This window comes from Delphinapterus leucas, chromosome 2, assembly GCF_059928025.1.
Source record: "Delphinapterus leucas isolate spDelLeu-1000000601 "Yukka" chromosome 2, BTC_Dleu_Yukka2, whole genome shotgun sequence".
NCBI lineage: Eukaryota > Metazoa > Chordata > Mammalia > Artiodactyla > Monodontidae > Delphinapterus > Delphinapterus leucas.
This window is the reverse complement of record NC_143130.1, coordinates 39241684-39267627: the sequence shown is the minus strand read 5'-3', so window position 1 is coordinate 39267627 and position 25944 is coordinate 39241684. Positions and strand designations below refer to the sequence as shown.

Here is a 25944-nt window from a genome sequence, read left to right as displayed (position 1 = left end):
CAGGGGTCTCAGAGGCCATGATCCTCCCTGGAAGGTCCTAACGAGATCAGAGCAAACTGCAGCGGCCTATGGGTTTGCTGACGTCATATGGGGTTCACAGCCTGCAGTCAAGGTAGCCATATCCCAGGACCACAAATCTCAGTCTCTGCCCTGATCCTGACCTAGTCTAACCTGTCACAAAATGACAGTGGTAGCCACCATTTATGGAGTGCCTTCTAGTGTCAAATACTGTGCTAGGTGCTTCACTACCTCATGTCATCTCCATAACCCTTCTGAGAGGTGGGCGCTACTGCGCCCATTTACAGGGGAGAATCAGAGTCATTAAGTGACTTTTCCCCAGGTTAAGGAGCCAGTCAGTGCTGCATCCAGGCCTGGACCCTCATCTCCTTGGCCTCAGCCTGGGCCGGAATCTGGCATGCAATGGATGGCTCAGCAGGTGGGAGGGGTGGCTGGGATTGTTGTGGCCTTGTGGCAGGTCCAGAATGTCACCCTTGGTACTGGGATGGGGGAAGTATCATTGCTGTTTTGCCAGGACGGACATGGACACATCCAGACCACCTCTCTCCTAGTGTGCCAAGAATTCCCCTTCCTCCACCACTCCCAGAACAGGCTGAGAAGAAAGAAGAGAGAAAGATAGGGAGGGTAGGAAGGAGGAAAGCTCTCGTTATCGAGTCAAAGAACCATTCTAAGGGGCCTATGCCTGGAAGGACTGGCCTTAGGGTAAAGGGTACCTGGAGGTTCCATTTGCCTGAACAGCCTACTCTGGGTGGCCTGATGGGGGCTGGGACCCCTGTGTCCTGCCTAGGAGAAGCGTTCAGCTATATATATACCCACAGCTCTCTGTGCCAACCCTGACTCCAGCCCTTATTGCTCTGCGTTTTGTGCTGTTTCCTCTACTTGGCTGTGAGCACTTGCAGGCCAGTAAACATGTCTCGCTCATTGTCATCACCCCAGGACATAGCTCAGTGCCAGGCATAGTGGGTACTCAGGAAATGCGTGTTAAATAAATTCATGAATAAATGTGCATGTAGCTAACAGTGACAACTTGGGGAAATGCCACGTGAGCACACCCAGGCTAATGAAAACATGCCAACAGCACCACTCTGGCTCAGTCCTGAGCCTTTCAGACGCCCCCTCTACCGGGGCGCTACCCACCCAGGCTGCTTCATCTATTCTAACGTTCCTCCAACCTGCTCCTTCCTCCCACTTGAATAAAGGAGGCACACAAATATTTGTTTGAAGGCTTCCAGTGGTGTTCCCTCTAACTTCTCTGTCTCCAATCTGCTTCTCCCACAATACTGACACCCACAGATCCAGCCCCTCATTGCTTCTACACAACTGCTGTCCTTTCCAGCTCCTGACAAGAGTCCCAGCATGTGACGGCCCTGCCTCCCCAGCTTGCGTCCCTGGGGCCCTCTCTAGCCACCGTGATCAAAGGAGCCACAGAATGGGCTTCCCTGGTGGTGCAGTGGTTGAGAGTCCACCTGCTGATGCAGGAGACGCGGGTTTGTGCCCCGGTCCGGGAGGATCCCACATGCCGCGGAGCGGCTGGGCCTGTGAGCCATGGCCACTGAGGCTGTGCGTCCGGAGCCTGTGCTCCACAAAGGGAGAGGCCACAACAGTGAGAGGCCCGTGTACCGCAAAAAAAAAAAAAGGAGCCACAGAAGACGCCCAAGTGCCACCATCCAAAGACTCCATGGGATGGCAAAGAGGCCACCTTCAGGCCAGCAGGGATGTCACAATCTACAGGGTATGGCCCAGATGCTTTGCTCCAAGGGTTGGCAAGCTCTATCTATAAAGGGTGCGAGTAACTATTTCAGGCTTTGCAGGCCATATGGACTCTATTGCAGCGACAACATCCACGGACAATAAACAAATGAATGAACGTGGCTGCGTCCCAATAAAATTTTATCTACAACAACAGGCAGCAGGCCAGACTTGGTCCATGGGCGGTAGTTTGCCAACCCCTGCCTCACTTAACTGAGTGTGGGAACTGTCAGGGTGCTTGGTGTCGCCAGTACCTTGAGAAGCTCTAAACATTACACTTTGTTTTTAGCAGAATCTCCTGGGACCATCTCAGAGGCTGCTGGACACTCAAGAGGTTTCTAATATCCTGATATTCCAGCTCAGTTGAGCCATGTCCTTGGCTATGGTGCCCCTCATAACCTTTCACCTTAGTAATGACGATGGCTGCCAATACCACCCAAGCCTGAGCAGGGACTTGCCCTCTCATCCCCGGCATAGACTGGCAAAGCATCACCAAGCTTTGGGAGGAAGCAGAGATCACATCTCCTGGGACACATATTCTCCCATCAGTGCCTATCACTGCTGGGCCCTCCCCCTGGCCCCAGTGTTCCAAAGGCAGCAGGTAGGGACACACCCACTGCCAGACTGGAAGTCACAGCCCCATAGAAGAGCCTCTTCAACAGTGGTCACCATCCCTACTAGGCCCTTGGGGCCCTGGAGTAGCTGTGGACACTGGGGGAACACTGGTCACCTGGGCAGACCAGACACCTGTCCTGAACTCCCTCTTCAGAAAGAGGTGCTGATCTATGTATAACTGAATCACTTTGCTGTACAGAAGAACCTAACACAACATTGTAAATCAGCTATACTGCAATAAAAATTAATAGAAATAAAATAAAATACGAAAAAGAAAAAAAAGTGACCAAAAAAAGAAAGAGGTGCTAAAGTTCATGCCTACCTGGTGAGGGCCCACAGAACACTGCCTGGGCTGTTTCTGGGGCCCAGAGTGTTTTAGGAGGCATCTCTCAATCTGTACCTGCTTAGAGTTGGTCAGGTAGAGCTTGGCTGCCAGGTTGATGACCTGCAGCTTGACGATGTCCTCCTCGGCTGTGAAGGACTTAGCCATTTTTCTCAGGACGTCGGGTGCAATCCTGGGGACGTGCTCACAGTACTCGCCAATGAGCCACAGGATGCTGGCTCGGGCCATGGGCACCTGTGGGTGTGGGAGAGGAGTCAGGTCTGGGGTAAACGTGGGAATGTGGGTGGGCACCTGGTCTGCCAAGGAATCGGCACCCCTCCCATCTGTGCTGGCCTGTTGTATCGTGGGCTCCTCTGGAAATAGGAGTGGGAGGTGATGGGAGAGAGATTAAAGGTTGGGTATTTCCCGGGCAGCATCTCCCCTCTTCCCTAGGGTTTCATTAGCATGGGCAGAGCCTTCAAGCCCCAAATTCAGTCACAGTTTAGTATAAAAGACTGATTTTCTGGATCCATTGTACCCTCAATGCTTTACTGCCTTGTTATTCTCCCTGAATCTTCAGGAATGCCTTTGCTTGAACGTTTCAACTTGGCAGTGTGACACAAAAACACAGGACTAGTCAACTGGCCACCCTCGGCCAGAACTTTAGAGAAAACCTGAGTGGTGGTACAGGCTGAAGCTCAGCAAGGGATCCCCAAAGGGAAGGCGAACCAGGGTCACATGGTCTCATCTTTCCCCTCCTCCCACCTTAAGACCTTTCGAGCCAGTAGGGAAGGTTTGGAAGTTGATTTTTTATTAAGGCTAGTGTTTAATTATAGGGTTTAATTATAAAATCATGAGGAGGACACTGGGTCGAGAAAGGAAACGGGGTCACTCCCTGACCTGGATGTTGTCTGTGAGCTTTGCCAAGTGTTTGATGATCTCTCCGTGCTGTGCTGGCTGCATCTGCAGCAGCTTCTTAATGACGACCACTGACTCTGCGACCACAAGCTCTGTAGGACAGGAAATGAGCCCGGGACAGTCAGATGACCACACACAATGAACAGGCACACCTGCAATGCCCCCAGCCCCCTGGCTGTGTTCCTCAACCCCCCGTACTTCTCCAGTGGCCCTCAGAGACGTGGGAGCACTTGGATACTAATTGAGGCAGACAGACAGACGAACACACATTGTTCCTGGACAGACAGGTGGACACCCACTGGCCATCAGAGTCAGACATGCACGCAGCACCCACTAGTCATCAAAGTTGGACATGCAGACAGACAAACACTGACCATCACGGTTGGACAGCAGCTGCACCAGGCCGTTGAGACAGGTGTCACGGACTCGGCCTATGTTAGTTGCACAGCGCCCAATGGCCTGGATGGTGGCTGCCACAAAGTCCTTGTCCATGCTGCGAATGTAGGTCTGTGGACACCACAACAGGGTGACCCCCGGAAGGCAGTGATCCCTCAGACTTGACTCGGCAGTGACTCTGCAGGCTTGAGGGTGGCCTTCCAGAAAGCTGTTACCCCTCATTCAATGACTCATCATGTCAGAGACTAAACTCTGGGAAAAGGAATGACAGCCTCACCCGTCACCCAGTGATTCCCTAACCCAAAGCCAGTAGAAGGCATTGGGAGGGGACGTAAAACAGCAGTTTCTCCACTTTGGGCTTTTAAGAAAAGGTTTGCCCTACCAGGCCGATTCTCACTAAGCACAAGGAGCTGCAGGACAACTCTCGTGGGCCTCTCTGACTGTAAGCTGGCCCCTGGCCCGTACCTGGAATTCCCGTAGGACAGTAGGGATGTTGGTCTCATTGGCGAGGTTAGTCAACACTTCCAGCTGCAGGGAGTCAGAAAATGGGCAGGGTGGCCAGTGGGCTTTCTGTGCTTTCATAAACCTTCACTCCAAACACACACTTCACCAACCAGAAAACATTCCTCAGGCAGGACAGCCCTGCATCATCCTTAGATTGATGAGAGAACTGACAGATCATGAAACATCCAAAATGCACGAGGACCAGTTTGCTTCTTAAATGGACTCCCTGACAGAGTATGCTTGTAGTACGATCATGTCACCTCTCTACCTTCAAGGAAAAGTTAAAGCCTCCAGTTGCTTTCAGGATAAAGGCCAACATCCTTTCCATGGTCTATAAGTCCTTGATCTCCCACCATTCTCCCCCTTACCCTCTATGCCCCAGTCACACAGGCCTTTAATCACAACCCTCCTGTTGGCCTTTACATATGCTGTTTCCTCTGTGTGGAGCACCTCTTCCCATTCTTGTCCCTGCATTTACCTAGAGAATTCATGTGCATGTCTCAGTCCTCAGCTCAAGCCTCCCCTCCTGAAGGAAAACTTCCCTGACACCAGACTAGATCAGGTCCACCTATTTATGCTCATACAACTCTCTGCACTTTCCTTTTACATCCTATTTCGCAAATGGATTTTTACCTGTGCTGTGTGATTAGCTGCCCAATGTCTCCTCCTCACCCCAGCGAGATTTTGTAAGCTCCACAAGGGCAGGGTGCCTGATTGGTTTGTTCTCTGTTGTACCCCTAGATACCCCTAGATCTAGCCGTGAGATGCACAATAGGTGCTCAGAAGGGTTAGGAGGATTAACTGTTGCTGAAGGAAGTTACTCAGTAATGAGGCAGAGCAGGGATGGAACGTGGGTATGGGCACCTGCCGCCTTTTCTGTGGTGGTATGTCTGCACGACAGCCTGAGGGCGTAGGTGTGTGAGGGTAATTACACTGTGGGTAGAAGACAGAGACTGCAGCAGGGAAAGTATGAATTCTTTTTTTTTTTTTTTTTTTTTTGCCTGCACCACACAGCATGTGGGATCTTAGTCCCCCGACCAGAGATTGAACCCTAGCCCCCTGCATTGGAAGCGCAGAGTCTTAACCACTGGACCGCCAAGGAAGTCCCAAGGGAAAGTATGAATTGGGAGTAGTAGACCTGACCTTCGGTAGTTACCTCACCTCCCTAAGTCTACATTTTTATAAAATAGAGATAATGTACACTTCCTGAGGTGATCATGAAAATCGAATTACTTCATATGTGAAAAGTGGCAGGTGTATAACAGGTACTGGGCAAAGGGCAGCTCCGTTCACCCTGTCTCCCCACTGTCATTAGCCTGGCTTCCTGAGCAAACACTTCTGGCTGGAGCAACAGTGGGCTCAGCCCCTGAAACAGGCAGGCACCAAGGTGGCCACTGTGGATATTCAAGTGGGTCATGGGGGTGGGGGACAGAAAGTCCACAGGCACGTCTGTCCATCACTCACCTTCAGGATCTTGATCTGGGTGGGGTCGGTGGACCTGATGTAGAAGCTCTTCAGGTACGGCTCAAACATACCCTGGCAAGAGAGAGGCAGCCCCAGGGAGCTCCACCTCAGCCTGAGACCTGCTTCTCCTCCAGAGCGCCCCTCCCCCTCTCCTGACCCAGGACCCAGCAACTTTCCTGCCCCTCACTGTCCTCTAGTCCTGGATTCTTCCCTCCTTCTCAGATCTAACCCGGTCTTTCTTCATCAGGCTTTCCTCCCTCAGCGGCCCTCGGGATCCAGGCCCTGTTTCTCCACCTGCATTTGGGGTCTCTCCTTCCCACACTCTGCACAGCCAGGGCATTCCCCCCATCCTGCCTTTCCCCAGTACCCCTAGCCCCGCAGGAGACACTCCTCGGACCGCGAGGGCAGGCCTTGGTCACTTGCTCACCCGGCGCTTGATGGACATGGTAGCCACGTTCTGGAGCACCACGTACTGCACCTCGCTGTGGAGAGGAGGGGTCAGAGGTACCTGGGCCCCTCGGCTGGGGCAGCAGGTCGGGAGAAGGGAGGTGGGCAGAATAGGAGGGAGGAGAGGAGCGGTGTGGGGAGGGCACCAGCGCGGGGAGGGCAGGACTGGGGTCTGGGCGGGGAATAGGTGGGCTGGGGCAGAGGGTGTCAGGCGCTCTGGGTCGGGGGGGGGCGGGGAAGCGGGGCGAGCCGGCCCCCGGGCGTGGGCGGGGCGGGCGCGCACCTGTGGCTGCGCAGCAGGCGCACGAGAGCCTTGGCGATGACGCCCACCTCCGCCTTGGGCGCCAGGTGGAAGTAGAGCTGCGCCACCGCCATGACCACGGCGGCGCTGCGGCTCTGCAGGAGAGGCTTTGTGTTGCGCAGCAGCAGCCGGTGGTCGGGGTCCATGACGTAGGGCTTTCGGGCCGGCACCGCCGTGGAGGCCGCCGCCTCTGACCCCGGGCCCTTGGCCTCGTCCTCCTCGGAGCCGTAGAAGGCTTTCTCGGGGTTCTCCTCCAGCAGAGACTCCTGGAGGGGGAGACAGGCGGGACAGTGGGCACCTCCTCCCGGAGACCCGCCTACCCACTCGGCTAGGGCGAGGGTTGGGGTCCCGCCTGGGGGTCTGGGCCACTCACGTTCTGGGTGGGGCTCAGGAACTGCGTGCGGGCGTAGCGGGTGAGCATGCTGATGATCACCACCTGGCCCCACTCCTCCACGTCGATGAGCAGGTTACAGAGTTTCCGGTAGTTCTTGTGGATCAGGTCGATGCGCTCTGGGCACACCTCCTCGAAGGCCATCACCACGCTGCCCGCCACCAGCTGGGGAACCGACAGAGGCAAGAGCACATGAACAGGAAGGACAGAGGGGCCTCTTCCTGGCTCCTTTTCACCACCCGTCCCTGTGTGTCCACATACGCACCGTGGTCTTGTCCGCCAGAAGCTTCTCAATGACCTCTATCAGCTGGTCCTTCTGGTCAGAATCCAAACTGAGAGAGAAACTGTTGAGCGGGATTGCCCCTCCCCCGTCTCCAGCCTTCCCAATATCCGCCCAAGCTGTGCTCACCTCCCTCACCCCAACCCTATTCATAAAGAGGTATGAGCCACTGCCTTCAATGTCCTCCATCTCTGTCAGTTCCCCAAACTGCCTTAAACCATCTGAAGAGAAAAACAAAACAAAATAAAAAAAACAGAAGCAAAACCAAAAGCAGCCTGCAAGACTTGGGAGAGGCCAGGGGTGGGCGGGGGCTTGGGGTATACCTGTAGAGCTTGGGGATGGCGTGGGCAGCTGTCTTCCGCACATAGGGCGACATATCCGAGGCAGCTTCCTTGATGGCTAGCATCATGATGGGCACGATGATGGGCACACGGATGCTAGACAGGACGCGGAGGGCGCTGGCACGAATCAGCTGGTTGGGGTCCTAAGAGCAGAGGTGGAGGCAGAGCCATGAGAGGGCAGCAGGTGGCCTGAGGGCAGAGGCCACGCCTGTGGAACTCACTGTCCCTAGTCACCACCAGCTCTTGCTTCCCTGCCTCCTCTCTGGGGCCTGGATGATGTGCTAGTGCTGGGTACCTGGGGGGGGAGCTGCCTGAAGGCACCGACTCTCGGCCCTGCTGCAGAAATCTGACACCTGAATGTATGTGGCATTGGCTGCTTCACTCTCAGGAAGAGTGGCAAACTTTCAGAACACCTAAAGTTCTTGTTCCTTAGGGGAGTGTGTGGAGGGGGAGGGTGTCTTTGTATTTATGCTGGAGGGGACTGCCAGCAAATGCAACCTGGTCTCCCTTTCCGAGAGTTCATCCTTACATTCCTCTCTCCCAGCAACCTCTCAAACCTGCCCTTCTTCCTCTTCCTCCACCGTGTTTAAAAGAGAATAGGTGTGGGGTTTCCCTGGTGGCGCTGTGGTTAAGAATCCGCCTGCCAATGCAGGGGACACGGGTTCGAGCCGTGGTCCGGGAAGATCCCACATGCCGCGGAGCAACTGAGCCCGTGCACCACAACTACCGAGCCTACGCTCTAGAGCCCATGAGCCACAACTACTGAAGCCCGCGCACCTAGAGCCCGTGCTCCGCAACGAGAAGGCACGGCAATAAGCCCACGCACCACAACAAAAGAGTAGCCCCTGCTTGTCGCAACTAGAGAGAGCCCGCACACAGCAACGAAGACCCAACGCAGCCAAAAATAGATAACAAAAATGGTATTACACCATTGTTGATTGCTTTAAAAAAAGAGAGAGAATAGGTGTGTAAGCCCCTTCTCTTTGCTCTTATTGCATCCTATAGACACCTGAGAAGAGCCTTAGACACAGTGTATTGTAATCAGGAGATTACAAGAGCAGCAGCAGCTGTAAATTACCGTTAATCTTGGAGGACGGTGGGCAGTGGGAGAGGTGCTGGGACACTAAAGGGTAGATGCTACCCTGATTTTCTAAAATGGAGAAAGAGAAGAGCCACAAAATTACAGGTGAAAATTATGGTAATCCCTGTTAAAATTCTGGAATTAATTTTTAAACAGATGGTTTCAAAGCACTTATTTTAAAAGCAGGAGTCTGTGAGTCAAATCATATCACATCCACTGCTAAAACCTATTTTCCTTTTTTATTTAACACTTTATTTGGACTCACAGGAAGTTATCCCCCAAAATCCCTTTTTCGTTTTGCTAGGGTAACTAGGCTGGTAGCTATTAACAGTATGTATCTTGATTTCAGCAAAGCATTTGTGGGAGTCTCTCATGGCATTTCCTGGATTGCCATTTTTGATGTAGGCCTTTTGTTTCATTTAACACGTAAGCATTTTAAGAGCAGAATTCATGCCTATTTTATCTCTGGATAACCACAGCCCTTTGCACATGAAAGGTGTTAAGAAATTTTCTTGCTGCTAAAATCCTTCCTAACAAGATGGGAAAATACCAGCTGATTGCAGTTAGGTGGATCCACAGTTTGGTAAAATGCGGTACTTGGGGAAGATTTACTAACAGAAGAGTGTCATCCTGGAAGCATGATATATGGGATTCATAGTCTGTTGCCCTGGTCTGAATAGCTTATCAGCATCTTGGAGGAAGACACAAAATCGGGAGGACAAAATTAAGATTCAGAATCACCCTGGCTTGGATCCTGTGCTACACTTATAAAATGGAATATAGTAGGGTTTCATAGGAGATTCAAGGAACCAATTGCATAAAGACAGGATATAGGGAGACCTAGATTATCTGCTTGCCAACTGGAGGTTTGTCTGAAGTGAGCCAACATTAGTGGGCTGCAAAGCAAACAAAGCCTCAGCCTGGGCTGACAGAAAAGGCTGGTTCTAATGTGCAGGAAAGTCCCCGCTAACAGTAGTAATAACAAAAAGAAAGTGAGTTTTAGAGGAACACATATAAGATACTGCTTACAAAACAATATTATACATTATTTAGGAATGCATAATAAGTAATAAAAGAATAAATACATGTATATGAATAATAAGCAGGAGAAGATACACAGGGCCTTTGGCTGTTTGATAAATCTTTCATTTCTTATGCTGGGTATATATTCATTATATTATTCTTTATGCCTTCTGTGAGCCTGAAATAAATTTTAAAAAATTATGGTGATGGAGGTTTCAAAACAATATAATGGTTTAAAAAAAGTTGTAATCCACACCTAAAACTAATATAACATTGTAAATCAACTATACTTCAATAAAAACAAAAAACAGTTGTAGTTGTCTTAAGACGCAGCAAGTTGCCTTATGAAGGAGTGAGGTCTGTATCACTGGAGATGACCTGTCAGAGATGTTCTAGAGCAAAGGTTGGCACACTACAGTCCCCAGGCCAAATCTGTCTTCTGCCCTTTTTATAAATAAAAATGTATGCAAACCCAGCCATGCCCACTCATTTATGGCCGTTTTCATACAAGGGCAAAATCGAGCAGTTGCATGGTTGAGACTGGATGGCTTGCACAGCCTAAACTACTATCACCTGGCAGTATACAGAAAAGTTTGCTGACCACTGTTCTAGAGAAATCACTGCACTGAGATGGACTAAATGAGCTCTGGTTTTCCAAAAAGGGAAAAGGGGCAGACTGTAGAAACTCAGGTCAAAGTAAAAATCCCTGCAAAATTTCCAGAATGTTTCTTATAAAATGATTTAACCCCGAGTCAAGCCACTCTGATAGATTGTATGGTTTTGACTTCTTTTTGGCCATGCCACGCATGTGGGATTTTCCCCAACCAGGGATCGAACCTGTGCCCCCTACACTGGGAGCGCGGCAAAGTCTTAACCACTGGACCGCCAGGGAAGTCCTGGTTTTGACCTTTAAAAATAACCTAGCACAGTGTTGGGCATAGAAATACCCAAGTGTTTGCTGAATGAAAGAATGGTATATGCAAGTGCCCATGCTTTCTGCCCCACCTCAGAGAAGCAGACTCTGTCATCCCCTCCTGCTGGCCAGAGCAGATTGAACCAGGGGCGCGCGCGCCCCGGGTTTTGGCAGTCAACTCTCAGTCTGCTCAACGGCCTACAGCATCAGCTGAACACGACAAGATGAGCTGGACCTTTCAGAGTCCCTCTCACAGGAATTTGAACTAAACGTGTGGAAAGACTAGAGGAGTTAACGGCTGTAATCAGAGCTGAAGAGTCTGACTGGGGAGAGAATAGAACAGCAGTGATGTTGCCTTCTTTACCCAGAAGAAATCTTATCCTAACCAGAAAACCACCCAGTGGAGACTGTCGTACCTGCATTTAATATACAAAACGAAAGGCGAGAATATTCAGTTTAAATAGTGTGGGGGGATTCAGCCTCCACTGCATTATTTTTTTAATTAATTAATTAATGGCTGCGTTGGGTCTTCACTGCTGCACGCCGGCTTTCTCTAGTTGCGGTGAGTGGGGGCTACTCTTCCTCGTGATGCGCGGGCTTCTCATTGCGGTGGCTTCTCTTGTTGCGGAGCATGGGCTCTAGGCACGCCGGCTTCAGTAGTTGTGGCACGTGGGCTCAGTAGTTGTGGTGCACAGGCTTAGTTGTTCCGCGGCACGTGGGATCCTCCTGGACTAGGGATCGAACCCGTGTCCCCTGCACTGTCAGGTGGATTCTTAACCACTGCGCCACCAGGCAAGTCTCTCCACTGAATTCTAAGGGACTTGAATCTTCCCACTGTCCCTTCCCTTGGGTGATTTCAATTTCTGCCTGCCTCAAAGAGCATTTCACCACAACAAATGTGATCCAGGTCTTTAAAGGTGGATATTTTACATACACTGGGGCATCTGAGACAAGTCAACTACTTCTTCTGGTGCTAAACAGAATAATCAATTTGTCCCAACTCTCAAGGAATCATTGGCTGTATTGAACTTATTGAAAATGGAATGGTCTTATCTTTATGTTCTCTGTGCTGACCGTGGAACCCAGTCTCCACATCTGAGGCTGCTCTCCTGCTCGGTGAACTTTGTGGTTTTCCTCTCCATGGAGCTCATTTGTTTTCAATAAACCCTTTTGTCCTCCTTACCCAGTTCCAGGTGAAAAGGTTCCAAAGCCATTGTTCTCCACAGATAGATACCCAGACCAGGTGAACCTGCCAGTGCCAAGGCTCCGACACCCGGAGGTGAGGAATCCAGGTCAGCAGCTCCCCGCACACAGCCCTGTCCTAAGAAGGCAGACTTCTGCCTGGCTGCGGGCCTCAATCCCTTTACATCAATGGGGGTGAGGGCCAATGTCAGGGGCTCAAGTGGTTCACGTTTGAGGCAGCCATCATCACAGCCTCCTCTGACTCTCCCAACTTTAGGCAGGTAGGAAAAGGCCTCCAGAGCCTGTCCCCCCATGCTCAGACATCTCCCTGGGTTCACTCCTCCAATACAGCACCCACAAGGCCAAGACCCCAGGGAGGCAAGCAGAGACCTCTGACCTTTAGGCCGCGTTGGAAGGTGGAGATAGACAGCAGGGCTAGGTCTTGCTGCTCCTCGGCGTAGCGCACCAGGTACACGTAGACAAGCTTCTTCACCTGGGGGGGAGTGGGCTTCTCAGCAGGGACTGGTGCCCCCACCCCGTGAGAGGTCATCACCCCAGCTGGCTGTGGTCCATGGGGAAAGCACCCTGGGTATACCCTGGCTCCTTTGCTCTGATCCACATCTAGTTCAGGGATGTCTAGATGGTGTGTCTTTTCCTGGACCAGGAACATTCTGAGCAGATTGCCCCCCCACCCCAAGGACTGGATTGTTCCCTTCCTCACCCCCAACCAGCTCCAGTTTATTTATGCCCACCTGGTGGAGGTGGGCATGAGAGACCCCTCACCGGGTAGCGCTCACCTCTATGTTCTTACAGGCCACGTTCTTCACCACGGCAGGGAACAGGTCTGAGGCATTCTTTCCCCGGGCGATCATCTGGGTGGTGGGGTCAAGGAAGGGGGAGAAGAAGGATGCCGGCTCTCATTAGGAGAAGGTCCACAAGGAGCCGAGGAGAGCTGCTCTTTGATCCCCAGGCCCCTCGCCCAAGGGAGGCCCCTCCTTCCCCCCTCACCGCCACAATCCTCTTCATGGCCTCCAGCTTGAGGGAATCCTTGTTGGTGTCCAGCATCTCCTTCAGGTCATCATGCCTGGTGGGAGAAACAAGAGGTCAGCTGAGGGCACAGCAGTGGGGGTGGGGCTATCAATCAGTAGGATCCAGGCAGAAAGAAGGGACCTGGGCAGGGAAAGCAGGACTCGACCAGAAGGGAAGGTGGTAAAATACACATCAGGGGACTTAGGGGTGGGAGGAGCATGTGGGCCAGCCAGTGCTATGGGCTGAGTTGTGCCCCCCTCATAAAAGATATGTTGAAGTCCTAACCCCAAGTACCCAGAATGTGACCTTATTTGGAAATAGAATTGTTTGAGCTGTAATTAGGATGGGGTAATACTGGAGTAGGGTTGGTCCCTAATTCAATATGTCTGGTGTTCTTTAAGAAGATGGCCTTGTGAAGAGAGAGATGCAGGGAGAACGCCTTGTGAAGACAGAGGATTGGAATGATCCATCTACAAGTCAGTGAACATCAACGATTGCCAAACTATCAGAAGCTAGAAAGGGGCAAGGAAGGATTCCCCTACAGGTTTCAGATGGAGCAAGGCCCTGCTGACACCTTGATTTTGGACTTCTAGCTTCCAGGACTGTGAGATAATAAATTTCTATTAAGTCACCCAGTTTGTGGTTACAGCAGCCCTGGGAAACTAATACAGCCAGGAGGTGACAGGATGGATTTGGGGTGGGAAAGGTAGGGACCCTTCCCAGGAAATGGCCAGTTGGATAGATGAGAAGGACCTGGAGCCAGTGGAAAGGAGGTGGGTGTCAAAACAAGAGCAAGATGCCCTTGTCCTCCCCGAGTGTGGTCCCAGGCCCTGACCCCACAGAGGGAGCTGATTCCAAGGACTGGACGGGTCCCAGATTCTCCAGAGTCTGTTGAGGTGGTCTTACCACAAAGGCCAGACCTGTCACATTCAACGGTCATTCAAGAAAGTTATAAAACCCTAATGGGAGAGGTAAATGATAATTTAAATAAATAACCCCTCGCACAAGACGGAGGGGAATAAAGGTAGTCTCCAAGCCAATATACAAATTTCATACCATGGCCATTGAAATTTCAATGGAGGCCTTTTGTCAAACGTCCTGAAGTGACTGCAGAATTCATCCAGAAACAAAAATCAATTGGTAAGAATGCCAGAGAATTTTGGGGGGAGAACAAGAGAACAATGGAACAATGACAGACAACTCCCCCTACCAGAATTCAAAACACAAAACAACATGACAACGATAAAAGCCCTATGGTACCAGGTTAAAAGTAGAAAGTCAAGAGTCATAGGGGGGAAATTTCACAAATGAATCTAAGTTGATACATTAGGAACAAATAACTCACCAATGGGAGAAAGAAATTTTCCTCCCCTGAAATAAATGCTGTCGGGACAACTGCTATGTAGCAAAGAATTTAACTTGTACATATATTTCACACCAAAATTAATTCCACATTTGTTTAATAGTTAAAATATTTCAATATATGGAAGAGGGAGAAATTTTAATTTTCAAGGTCATAAAATTATCAGTAATAATAATTTTTTATTATTATTACTAGGTTTATTTTTTTTTAACTTTTGTATGTAAACTAAATTTAAGAAAAAAAAAAACCAAGGCAACTGTGTTTCTTTGCTAGGGCTGCCATAACAGTAACACAGACTGGGTGGCTTAACAACCTAAACTTATTTGCTCACAATTCTGGAGGCTAGAAGTCTGAGATAAAGGTGTCAGCGGGTTGGTTTCTTCTGAGGCCTCTTTTCTTGGCTTGTAGATGTCTGTCTTCCTATATCTTTACATGGTCTTCCCTCTGTGGGTCTCTGTGTCCACATTTCCTCTTCTTATAACAGGTGAATTATATTTGATTAGGGCCCACCCTAATGACCTCATTCTAACTTAATTATCTCTTTAAAGGCCCTATCTACAAACACAGTCACATTCTGAGGTATTGGGAGTTAGGACTTCAACATATGAATTTGAGGGGGACACAATTCAGCCCATAATAGCAACAGAAAGGAAAATATTTGGGGTATGGTGAATAAAAGTTTAATATTCAAAATAGATAAAGTACTGATATAAATTTAGGGTCTATATTCAGTATTCACTGTCAGGGCTGCTGCAAGCCCTTCTGCCACCCGCTTGCCCCACCAGGTAGACACAGCCCTGTGCTGCTGCTCCCCATTCAGTGAGTAGAGCACTGTTTGGTATTCCTTGGCCATGTGCCCTTGAGCAGTGAACAACCTGCCCAACCATACTCAGAGATCCAGGGGCTGGTGGTCAAAGAAGTGAACAGAGAAGTGTGAATAACCCCATGGAAAAATGTGTCTGCACACAGCTGACAGAGCAGTGGGACCACTGATGCACTCATATATTGCCCAGGCAATTCCAAAATGTGATGAGCAGTTGTGTATGGAGAACTGTACATTCTCTAATCTCCCAGATGATACTCAGATAATCCATAGCTTTGACCCAGGCATGAGAACCCAGCTGGGAGAGGTATCACCAATGGTAGGAGTTAAAAAGCAGTGTGCACAAAGTTAGTCACAGAAGTGAAACATTTAGAAGCAATAAAAAATCAGAAATTGGAGGTAGCAATATTAGGAGAGGAAAGAGCATGATAATAGTCATAAAGAGGCAAGTGTGACTGGTGCTGATGCTGAGAAATGAGTAAGTGCTAAATGCTAAGAGGAAGAAAAGAACCTGACATAACATGCACCTAGTCACAGGGCTGCATTTTGCAGACATGTGTGAGTGCTTCACAGAACACAGAGGACTTGCTAGCTGTCAGAGGAGGGCAGGAGAAGATGTCCTGCCCCACTCAAGTTGATCTAAAACTCCTCCATTCAGGAACACTACTCAGCCATAAAAAAGAATGAAATAATGCCACTTGCAGCAACATGGATGAACCTACAGATTATCATACTATGTGAAGTAAGTCAGACAGAGAAAGACAAATACCATATGATATCACTTATATGTGGAATCTAAAATATGGCAAATGAACTTATTTACAAATCAGAAACAGACTCACAGACATAGAAAACAAATTTATGGTTACCAAAGGGGAAAGGGTGTGGAGGAGGGATAAATTAGGCGTATGGGATTAGCAGATATAAACTACTATATATAAAATAGACAACAAGGTCCTACAGTATAGCACAGGGAACTAGATTCAATATCCTGTCATAAACCATAATGGAAAATAATATGAAAATTATATATGTATATATATCTATATATCTATATACCTGAATCACTTTGCTGTACATCAGAAACTAACACAACATTGTAAATCAACTAGACTTCAATTTAAAAAAAGAAAATCAAAACTCCTCCATTCAGGAAGATGTCCCCCCAAACCAGAGGACATTTTCTACTCCCTATGGCCAAGCCAGGGTCAGAAGACAACCACCTTGTCACCCTCCTAAACACAAACCAGGTGGTCAGTTCCTAGGTGTGTTGAACTCAGGACACATGGCTGTAGACAGAGATACAGACCATTCACCTGGGCCTGGGCAGCACTGAGGGTGTGGGAAGAATGACAGAGCTGGGTACCACCTTCCCAAATAGACGTACACCACTGCACCCCCAGGAACCTCCATACATACCCCCGCACAGCCAACTCACCCTCACAGACACCTACACACTCAAATATCCCCACCAAACACTGGTACCAGCGATACCCTCCCACATCTCCCCGCAGACATACCTGTACCCCATACACATACCCAGACCCCCAAAGACACACCTACAACCCCCAGACACATACAATCGATACATAAACACACACACACACACAAAAACCCTGCAGACACACACCCACAATCCCCACAGAAATACACACAGTCACAGACACATATACCACACATACAGACACTTCCCACAAAAACACACTCTCAACACATAAACCCACACACCTATGGACGCACACACCTCACCTACAAATCCCTAGAGACGCCCAGACACATATCCACCACGACTTCCCCCACCCCCTGATCCAGACATACACGTACCCCACACACGTCCCTCCACAGACAAACACACACCACACACACCACATACACATACACCTTTTAGACAAGACTGAGTTACTCCAGTCTCATTGGCCAAAATGGCCTGTGGGCTCCCATTTGAGATCCTTGATGATAAATACAGGCTTTTAAGATCAAATACTCCAGCCTCATGATCCTCTGACTTCCTTCTGAGGGGTCACGTGGGCGTCCTCACTGGCCAGCCTGGGGTGACTTCACTGGGACCTGTCAGAGTTTGCCCAGCCCCTTTAACTCTGGGAATTCTCTAAAGCAGGCTTCCTCGCACCTGGGTGTCCTCACCACCCCGACAGATGCCACCGGCCTGTGGCACCCACAGTTCTCCCAACCACCCAGCCTAGCGCACACCTTTCAGGCTCCTGAAGGCTCTAGGGCCCTAGGTAAGGGGAATCGAGGGAGCGGAGGGACTGGAGGGACATAGCGGACATAGCACAGGTAGGATTGTCAGCTGACCCCTGAAAGACAGCTCCCTCCTAGGGTGTAACCACCCTGGGTCCCTCATCTTCACTCCCACCAGCTTATGTTCCCAAGAGGGAGAAGAAGGGAGAGATACACAGCAACACTCTAAGGCCATGAAACATTAATCTCCCGTAGTCCGATCCCCTTATACTGCTCTCACTGTGACCTGACCCCTGGCCTGGCCTGGCCTGAGGGACTCTCTGGGGCGAGGGGCACTGGAGCCAGCTGGTGGGTAAAACATGGCATTTGAGGCCAGACATACTCATCTCGCCTGATATCCACTTTCCTCCCTCCCCTCACAACCCAAGTTCCAACCCACTAGACAGGAGAGGGTGGCCAAATGCTTTATCCTGTCTCCAAACCTCACCCAGAACCCAGTCTAGCTAGGACCTGGAGGGAGGAAAAGGTCAAATATTTTACTCCACCCTCAAATATTTTACTATCCTCTTCCCCTCAGAGCTTCCAGGGAGTTAGGCTTATCTCCCCCAACTCAAACTCTCAGTCCCCCATACAGTACCCCTGATGCCCCCCCCCCACTTCCCACCTAGACCCTAAATGCCAGCCCAGTCCTCCTGCTGAGGAGGTGGGACTTAAATGGGTCCTGGCTGAGAGTGGCAGCTTCCCACCCCTTGCCTTCCTGGCTGTCTGGGTGAGGGTCTCTGGGGGCCCCTCTGTACCGTAGTGGCTGCCTCTGGCTGTGGCCTTGGCCAGGCTCTAGGCAAGGTCCTTCCAGGGATGTTTCTGGGGTCGTGTCTTCCTCTGGCGCCTGCAGCCACCGGAGCTCCTCCGGCTGCAGGGCCTGGTACCAGGGTGGGGGCCCGCCTTCAGGGGTCAGCACAGGGCTGGCAGCCTCCTGATCAGCTCCATCAGCCCCTCTGCCCCCTGGCCTCACCACGGCCCCTGGGAGCTGCAGGAATCGCTGCATTGGGCACCAGGTCCTGCTCCAAAATGGGACTGAGCTGACCAGGGAGCTGGGGATGCCTGTCACTGTCACCAGACGGCCCGCCCCGAAACTCAGAAACTGGACACTGGCGGGGAGGGAGGCTCTGGTTTCCTCTTCACTGCTCAGAGACAAGGACTCACGAGGGGGAGGAGGGCAGGGACTGGGGACAGGGCCAACCCCCAATCTCCAGGCAGGGGACTAGGGGGCAGGACAGCTGATCCAGACAGAGGTGGGGCATCCCTCTCCTCCACTCTCATGCCACAACTGGACCTCTGCCTCCTCAGAACAGCTCTTCCTCAGAAATCTTGTACACCCTTCTCACTCTGACCCTAACCATCTTGATCCTCACCTGTCTTTCCAAGGCCATTTCCTTGATTTTTTCCTTCCTATCAGCACTCTCTTATCTCTCCTTCCTCCATACTTGGCCTAGGCCCCCCAGGTCCACCCCTCCAATCTGCTTCTTACTCACATCCTTGGCCCTCTTGTCCCTTCGGCCCCTACCCTGCCAGGAGTGGTTAGTTTATTTGCTCTATTTCAAACCCCCTTGATGCTCCTCAAATTCCCACCCACAGCCTTGCCTTTGCAGCTTCACTACTGGCTTCTCACAGAAAATAAAGGCTTTAGATCAAATCCCCCGCAGCTCCCAAGCATCTGCATCTACCCTCTCCTCTCCTGTCCTCCTCCCTCTGGGCAGAGCTGGTCCTCCTTGAGGCCAGGCCAATCCTCCCACCCAGCTCTGTAAGCCTCCCCTCCCCTCTCTCCTTCAATTCCTTTCAGCCTCTCCCACACGGCTGGCTCCTTCCCATCAGCAGTTAAACTTGCTCTGGGCTCTCCCATCCTAATAATTAACAAACAAAAATAACAACAAAAATAAAATAAACAAACCTTCTTGAACTGATGTTCTCCTCTGGCAACTCCTTCCCTCTCTCCCCCTTACAGTCACACTTCTTGAAAGCAAAATTCCCATCCACTGTGTTTTATTTATTTACCTCCTCTTCACTCCTCTATTCACTTTAATCTGGCTTCCCATGCTGATTAGAATTTAGGGCTGAGGCGCCATGATGTCTACAAATTATATGGCTCAGCCAAAAATATAGACAGATGGTTAGATAAGGCAAAATGGCAGAATGTCATCAATGGTTGAATCTAGAGGGAGGGCACACATTCATTGTATTATTCACTCAACTTTTCTGTATGTTTAAAATTGTTCATCATAGAATGTTGGGGAAAAATAATCTAGCCCCTCCTCTTCTGACTTTGCCAGAACTATTCTCCCAGGGCAGAAGGTGGGGAGTAAAGCAGGAAGGGGTTGACCTGCTCTTTGTCTAACCAATGGTCATGATTGCTTTCCTTGTTTGAGTTGACCTCAGTGGGCATTGACACTGCTGATCGCTTCCTTCTTGAAACTATATTTTTCCTCCTTCCCTTGGCTTACTTTTTCTCAGTTACTTTGAAACACTTTCCCCCTGCTCTCTGGTCACTCTTAATTCCATGTCTTCAGGGTTCCTACCTGTGCCCTGTCTGAACTCATTTTATATTACATGCTCCCTAGGTTCTCTTGGCTTCCTTTTGTGGCTTTGATGGATATATATAATAATCTCCTGGACTCCAAATCCTAACATCCAGCTACATACTAGACTTGAATGTATTATACCTCAGAGTTTACAATCTCAGCATGTCAAAAGCCATTATTTTCCACAAATTTGCTTGTAATGTCTTTTTTTCCAATTACCCTGTATGGCACCACCATCTATCCAGTTACAAGAACTAGTAACCTGAGATTATCCTTATCTTCTCCCAGCCCCTTCCTCTTACCTTTCCCCCCAGTTAATCATCACGTCTGCGGCTTCTACCACCTAATATAGCCCTCAAGTCCTGTGCCTCGCCCATAGTCTCGGCCACCATCATGTCCTCCCCCCTAACTTCAGCCCCCTTCACTTGTCTCCTGCTGAATCCAGCACCCCTCCAATCTCTTCTCCACAATCCAGCCTGGGATCCTTCTAAAATGCAAATCTGCTATTGCCTGCTTAGAACCCTTCAGTTCCCGCCCCCCCCGACCTTGGCATCTCCCCACCTTCATTACTGGTCATTCCGGTGGCTTGCACAGAGATTCTGCCCTCACCGTATTAGCACCTACAAAACCTGTGATCTGGCTCTCCTTCACGTCCACACCTTGCTAAAAGCTCTTTCCTCTGCCTGAAACATCCCTGGCTCTCCCCTGTCCCTTCTCTCCGGGCACAGGGACCAGCTCCTCTCACCGCTCTGACAACCCCCACTACCCTGAACTGTCACTGACAGCTTCTTCCTTGTGTCCCCCTCTAGAGCAACTTGAGGACAAGGACTGTCTCATGTTCATGGCTGCATTCACAGTGACTAGGATGAGACTCGATACAGTAGGCCCTTAAAAAGGCTTGTTTCAAATTTTGCGAATAAACGAACGAATGAGCCAAAGGCGGAAGGGAAGAGTGGGAAGTTAAGGTAGGGCTGAACTATAGGGGCAATGTGGGGAGCAGGAGTGTGAGCGCTAGATGGGAGATGGGGATGAGAACATGGGGACCAGAATGAGGGAAAATGGATTTGTAGGAAGGGCCAGGCCTGGGAGGTTCTGAGTCTATTCCAGGACGGGCCTTCCTGGACAGGCCCCAGGCTCAAGCTTGCTGGTTCTGACCCCTCCCCCACGTTATTTTGGAGTCAATTCGCCACACGCGAAAAAAGGCGGAGAACGCGTGTAATCCAAACTTACTAACAGGAGAAACACCTGGGGCGGGACGATTGGTCCTCCAGAAAGAGAGACGGCTGGCCCATCCCCCACCAGCCTCCCACCCCCTTCCCAGGTCGCAGGCCGACCCCTCACTGCGGGATGCTGGCGTGGGGGACGGGCGTCGCGAGGGCCCGTGACCGCGGCGGGAGGGGGCTGGTCAGGCTTCCGGTGCGCGCCGCCGGGGCCCAGCCTGGGAGCGGCCGACTGGCCTGGGCGCTGTCCATGGTACCGGAGCGCATGTTTCCAGGCCGGCCCGGGCACAGCCACCCTCTCGGCGGGCTCCCTCACCGCTTGTAGTCGGAGGAGAAAATGCCGCCGCTCGCCGGGTCGTGGCCGTACTCGGGCTCCCCGGGGCCAGCAGAGCCGCCCTTGTCTTCGCTGTAGGCGGGGGCGGCCGACATGGGGCGGCAGGGGAGGTCGCGGGCTTCGCTGGGATGGTCGCGGCGCCTCCGGGATGCGGCAGGAACCGAGGAAGGGAACGCAGGCCGGACAGGCAAGGTCGGCTGCGCGGCCTGGGATCCGCAAAGGCCGCAACCTGCGGTGGCGGAGGCAGCGCGCGGATTTATCAATCTGGGATGCTCGCGTGAAGATTCTTAAAGGTACCGGCGCCTGCGGAGCGGAGGGCGTGTCCGAGGAGAGAGCAGGAGGGGAGGTGTAGCAGGGTCTGGCCCCGCCCCAATCCCTCGGAAATCCCTCCACCCCCCAGTAAGGAAGGTTCCTGCCCTTTAAAGGGACTGATGCAGCTCCAGGTCTAGGGGTGGGTGGAGGTTGCTGGACTGATTATGGGACAGCCTTCTGGGGATGCAGAACGTCTTTACCTACCACAGACCACCGGGTCTCGGTGGAACGGCCTCTAGGGGCTCCACTCATCCCAGATACTAGCGCGGATGCTCACCCACGCTGTGGAAGGAAAGGGCGGGGGTGGGGGAGGGGTAAGAGAAAGCTGTGCACAAGGGTTTCCTGGAGATGTTGGAATTTAAAGAAGGTTGGTCCAAGACCGCCAAGGAACCTACAGCATGCTGCTGTAGATGTAGATGCAGATGTAGAGAGATGGGGACAGAATAGAGGGGAATGTGAACCCCGAATTCAGCTTTGGAAAATAGTTTAATAACCATTTCTGAAGCCCTCATGCCCACCCAGGTGTGCCTGAGGTCATGGCTAGTCCACGGTCAAGTCCACATCCACCGAAACCTAGGAAAGAAGGGGAAAGGAAGATGGTGGGTTAGGGTCTGGTGTGACTGCCAAGACTCTTGGATCATGTGAGGCCTTCAGCTCCTCCCCCAAGGCCCAAGGTACCCCAAGGAAAGACGGCCTGGATCCAGAGGCAAAGTGGTGACTGGGTTGGGGGAAGGGATGGGTTCTAGTTGACTTTGGGGCATCAGGTTGAATAGCTGGGGTCTTTTGGCTGGACTTCAGGAAGAAGGTGAGAAGGCCTGGATACGGAGTGTGGAAGGGTCCATAGGGCTGAGTCTTGATCTATAGATTAGGATACAGGTGTCTCCAGAACCAGAATTGGTGGGCCTGGGTGGAAATGGGCGGGGCCGGAAAGGTGGAATTTGTCTCTGTAGGTGGGTTCCATTGGAAAATGGGAATAGGGACTGACCAGTACCACGGCAGCACCTGGCTGAAGTAGGCTGAAGTAAATAGATGTGCCCAGTATCTGTGAGCTGGGATCTTCCTGGAGTGGGCCCAAAAGGGTTTCAGAGGAGTAGAACCTTGATGAGTTAGCAGGCCTAGTTTGCTTCTGGGGGCTTTGGGTCTGCCAGAGGAAAGTGGATCTTGAGTTTGAAGAACGTGGCCTGGGTGGGGAGGGAGGGCCTGAATTTTCCAGGAACACATTGGTTAGCTGCATTTGTTAACTGGCTCTGGAGGTGACGTGGGGTCCTGCGTGGGTAGCTGGGCTGTGCGCACTGAACTAATGGGACTCTGGGCTATTTGTAGGGGGTCCAGGTTGGGCTCTAGGCCGAGCAGTGCAGTGCAGAGTGCACGCAGTTGCTGCGCGTGGGGTGATAGGGAGGTGGGTCAGCGTCCAAGGCTTTGCATATGCGGTGCTCCAGCCGCCCTGTCTACGCAGCACCCTCCAAAGCGAGCGGGAGCGCAGCAGCAGTCGCTGCCGTTGTTTGGACACAACGCCTTCGCAGGAGCCAAGAAACATGAGCGGCCCGTGGCCACCAGGATTCTTGCATGCAAGGATCACCAGACAAGTGCGGATCAGAGCCAGGTCAGGTCCTGTGACTCCAGCCCCAAGATCCAGCCTGCATCCCTATCTCCCAGGATCCCGCGGCCCTGAGCCCCATACCCTGGGTGCCCAACTGCCTGTCTTCAGACACTCACACCATGAGCTCAGGACCTGCAGTCTTCATCCCCGTGAGGCCCACCCACTGGTGAAGCTGGGCTTGATGGGTAGCCTCTGTTCGAAGACTAAGGCCTGTGTTCCAGATGAGATACTCACCCTCAAAGTGGATGATCTCTCTGTGGCTGCAGTACACGCCCACGTGGGCCCCGCACCAGCATCCAGTGGGTGACATCAACCTGACCAGGAAGAGGTCTCCTGGCTCAGGTGCTCCACGGCCTCTAAGTGTTGACCCAGGAAAGCCTCAGACAGGAAGGACTTAATGGTGTTGACTGCCCCAATCAGGGCCTGGGAGGAGAAATGGACCAGACCACCGGGTGTTTGCAGGCTGGGATGAGGGAGAAGCCACTGATCATTGGGTCAGATGGCCCACCCAGGGCTCAGGGAGACTTGGCTTGGGGCTAAGCCTGAGGTGAATGTCTTCGCTACCCCACACATGCCTCCCTGTGCTGAGGAACTTCAGAGGCCTGGATATCATGGATAAATTCTGCCCTGAGCCACCCTTCAGTTTCCAGCAGTTGAGACCTCCTCCTTATGCAACGTTTTCTTCTCATCTCAAATTCCAGCCTCGCCATTCCCCTCCCCTCCTCCTCCTTTAGGACCCCCTTTCCCAGTCATCTCCCATCTTGCCATTCCCTGGAGGCAACACCAGGAGCATGTGAACCTGAGATGAGCAGAAGTCCTGAAGAAACAGAAACCTGGGGGACTTCCCTGGTGGTCCAGTGGTAAAGAATCTGCCTTCCAATGCAGGGGACACGGGTTCGATCCCTGGTTGGGGAACTAAGATCCCACATGCCATGGGGCAGCTAAGCTCACATACCACAACTACTGAGCTCGCGCGCCTCAACTACAGAGCCCACATGCTCTGGAGCCTGAGCACCTCAACTACAGAGCCCACGCACCCTGGAGCCCCCATGCCACAACTAGAGAAAGAAAAACCTGCATGCCACAACTAGAGAGAAGCCCGTGTGCCACAATGTGTGCCACAATGAAGAGCCCTTGCCACAATGAAAGATCCCACATGCTGCAACTAAGACCCAATGCAGCCAAAAAATAAATAAAAATAAAATAAATAAAATAAAATAAATATTTTTAAAAAAGAAAGAAACAGAAACCTGGGTGAGATCTAGACCCAAGACAGGCATCTCCTGCCAAGTCTGAGAGGAGAAAGACCCTCCCACAATCTCAGCCACCAACATCTATTAAACTGCTGCTCATTGATGCTTAATACAATCCCACAAGATGGGAACATATCTGCATTTCAGGATAAAGAAACAGGTTTCCAAAAGTTACACGTTGCTGGAGTGCACACAGCTTAATGTATGTCTGCATGACTCTTTCGTGTGCCCTTTGACCTAAACATCAGTCACCTCCCTTACCTCCTTTTCCTCTATAAGGAAGTGAGAAATACATTTAGTTCAGGTTTCTCCTATCTTTACTGGGAACAAAGGGCTTTGGGGACCTGGGAGGATGGCCTGCGTGGTTGTGCCTGAGCTTTGGTCTCAGAGAGAGCCTGGGAAAGGGGGTGAAAGTAGGGCCTGCCTCCCCTGTCCCTGACCCTTCCCTTCCCTCCTGGCCCCAGTCCATAGTATCCTCTACATATTCCGGAGTGAATCTCAATTTTCCCAAACTGGGAGCTGTGGAAGACTCAGGGGACCACCTCATCCCAGTTTGCCTGGGGCTTTCCAGGTTTTAAAATTAAAAACCCTACATCCCAAGAACCCAGGAAAACTTGGACAGTTGGTTACCTTAGGCTGAGGTCTCCCCTCTCCTATCTCTCTTGACCTCGAGACCACAGAGAGGACCCAGTCATGTGAACAGCCCTTTGGACTTTGGTCACACTCTCCTGAAATCCACCAGCAGCATCTCTTGCTTCCCACTCCCCCCATACCCACTGGGCAAAGCAGAGGTCACAGCTGTGGAAGAGAGTGGACTGTCCTGACCCCTACTGGGGCAGCAGGAACCCCACCTGGAGAAAAGATAAGCTGAGGATTTCTGCTCCAGTTACCTGGGATGTGAAGCTTATCTAGGGAGGGGAAAAAACCCAAACAAACAGCTGTCACCACCTGGCTCCTGAGGAGTGAGTGTCCAAACCACTGCCCCTCTGGCCTCTCCCCGCTCAGGCTGTGCACGGTGCATGTGGGACTGTCTGTCTGTGCGTCAATGTGTGGCCATGCATTTGGCGTGCCCATGAGTCTGTTGCAATACTGGATACAGGACTGGGAGACCAAGTCCACGCTGTGCCACTTCTCTGTATGGGACATCAAATACGCCACTTCTTCCCTCTGGGCCTCAACTTCCTCATCTGTGAATTGGGGATAATAAGCTTGGAAGGCTGGGCATCACAGGACCATTGGGAGGCACTGAGAGCTCTTTGTGAGCAAGACAAGGAGAGATGGGCAGCGTTT

The 25944-nt window shown here is 51.4% G+C and overlaps 1 protein-coding gene and 1 pseudogene across 2 annotated transcripts in view; both read right to left on the bottom strand.

Annotated features, from left to right (window-relative positions):
• AP3B2 (adaptor related protein complex 3 subunit beta 2) overlaps positions 1-21870 on the bottom strand; it is a 31247-nt gene extending 9377 nt beyond the window's left edge. Inside the window, exons 1-14 of the mRNA XM_022554645.3 lie at positions 21472-21870; positions 12954-13029; positions 12743-12817; positions 12343-12438; positions 7729-7889; positions 7391-7457; positions 7108-7290; positions 6717-7000; positions 6414-6468; positions 5987-6058; positions 4484-4546; positions 3997-4129; positions 3605-3714; positions 2783-2959 (exon numbers count right to left, since the gene is read on the bottom strand). Of these exons, the coding sequence (XP_022410353.1) occupies positions 2783-2959; positions 3605-3714; positions 3997-4129; positions 4484-4546; positions 5987-6058; positions 6414-6468; positions 6717-7000; positions 7108-7290; positions 7391-7457; positions 7729-7889; positions 12343-12438; positions 12743-12817; positions 12954-13029; positions 21472-21584 (1665 nt within the window). The 5' untranslated portion in view covers positions 21585-21870. The remainder of the gene's footprint in view (positions 1-2782; positions 2960-3604; positions 3715-3996; positions 4130-4483; positions 4547-5986; positions 6059-6413; positions 6469-6716; positions 7001-7107; positions 7291-7390; positions 7458-7728; positions 7890-12342; positions 12439-12742; positions 12818-12953; positions 13030-21471) is intronic.
• A 269-nt stretch (positions 21871-22139) lies between these two features.
• Positions 22140-25944, bottom strand: part of LOC149749994 (uncharacterized) — a 32056-nt pseudogene continuing 28251 nt past the window's right edge. Inside the window, exons 4-6 of the transcript XR_016391823.1 lie at positions 24916-24926; positions 23673-23884; positions 22140-23362 (exon numbers count right to left, since the gene is read on the bottom strand). The product of XR_016391823.1 is annotated as an uncharacterized LOC149749994 (transcript). The remainder of the gene's footprint in view (positions 23363-23672; positions 23885-24915; positions 24927-25944) is intronic.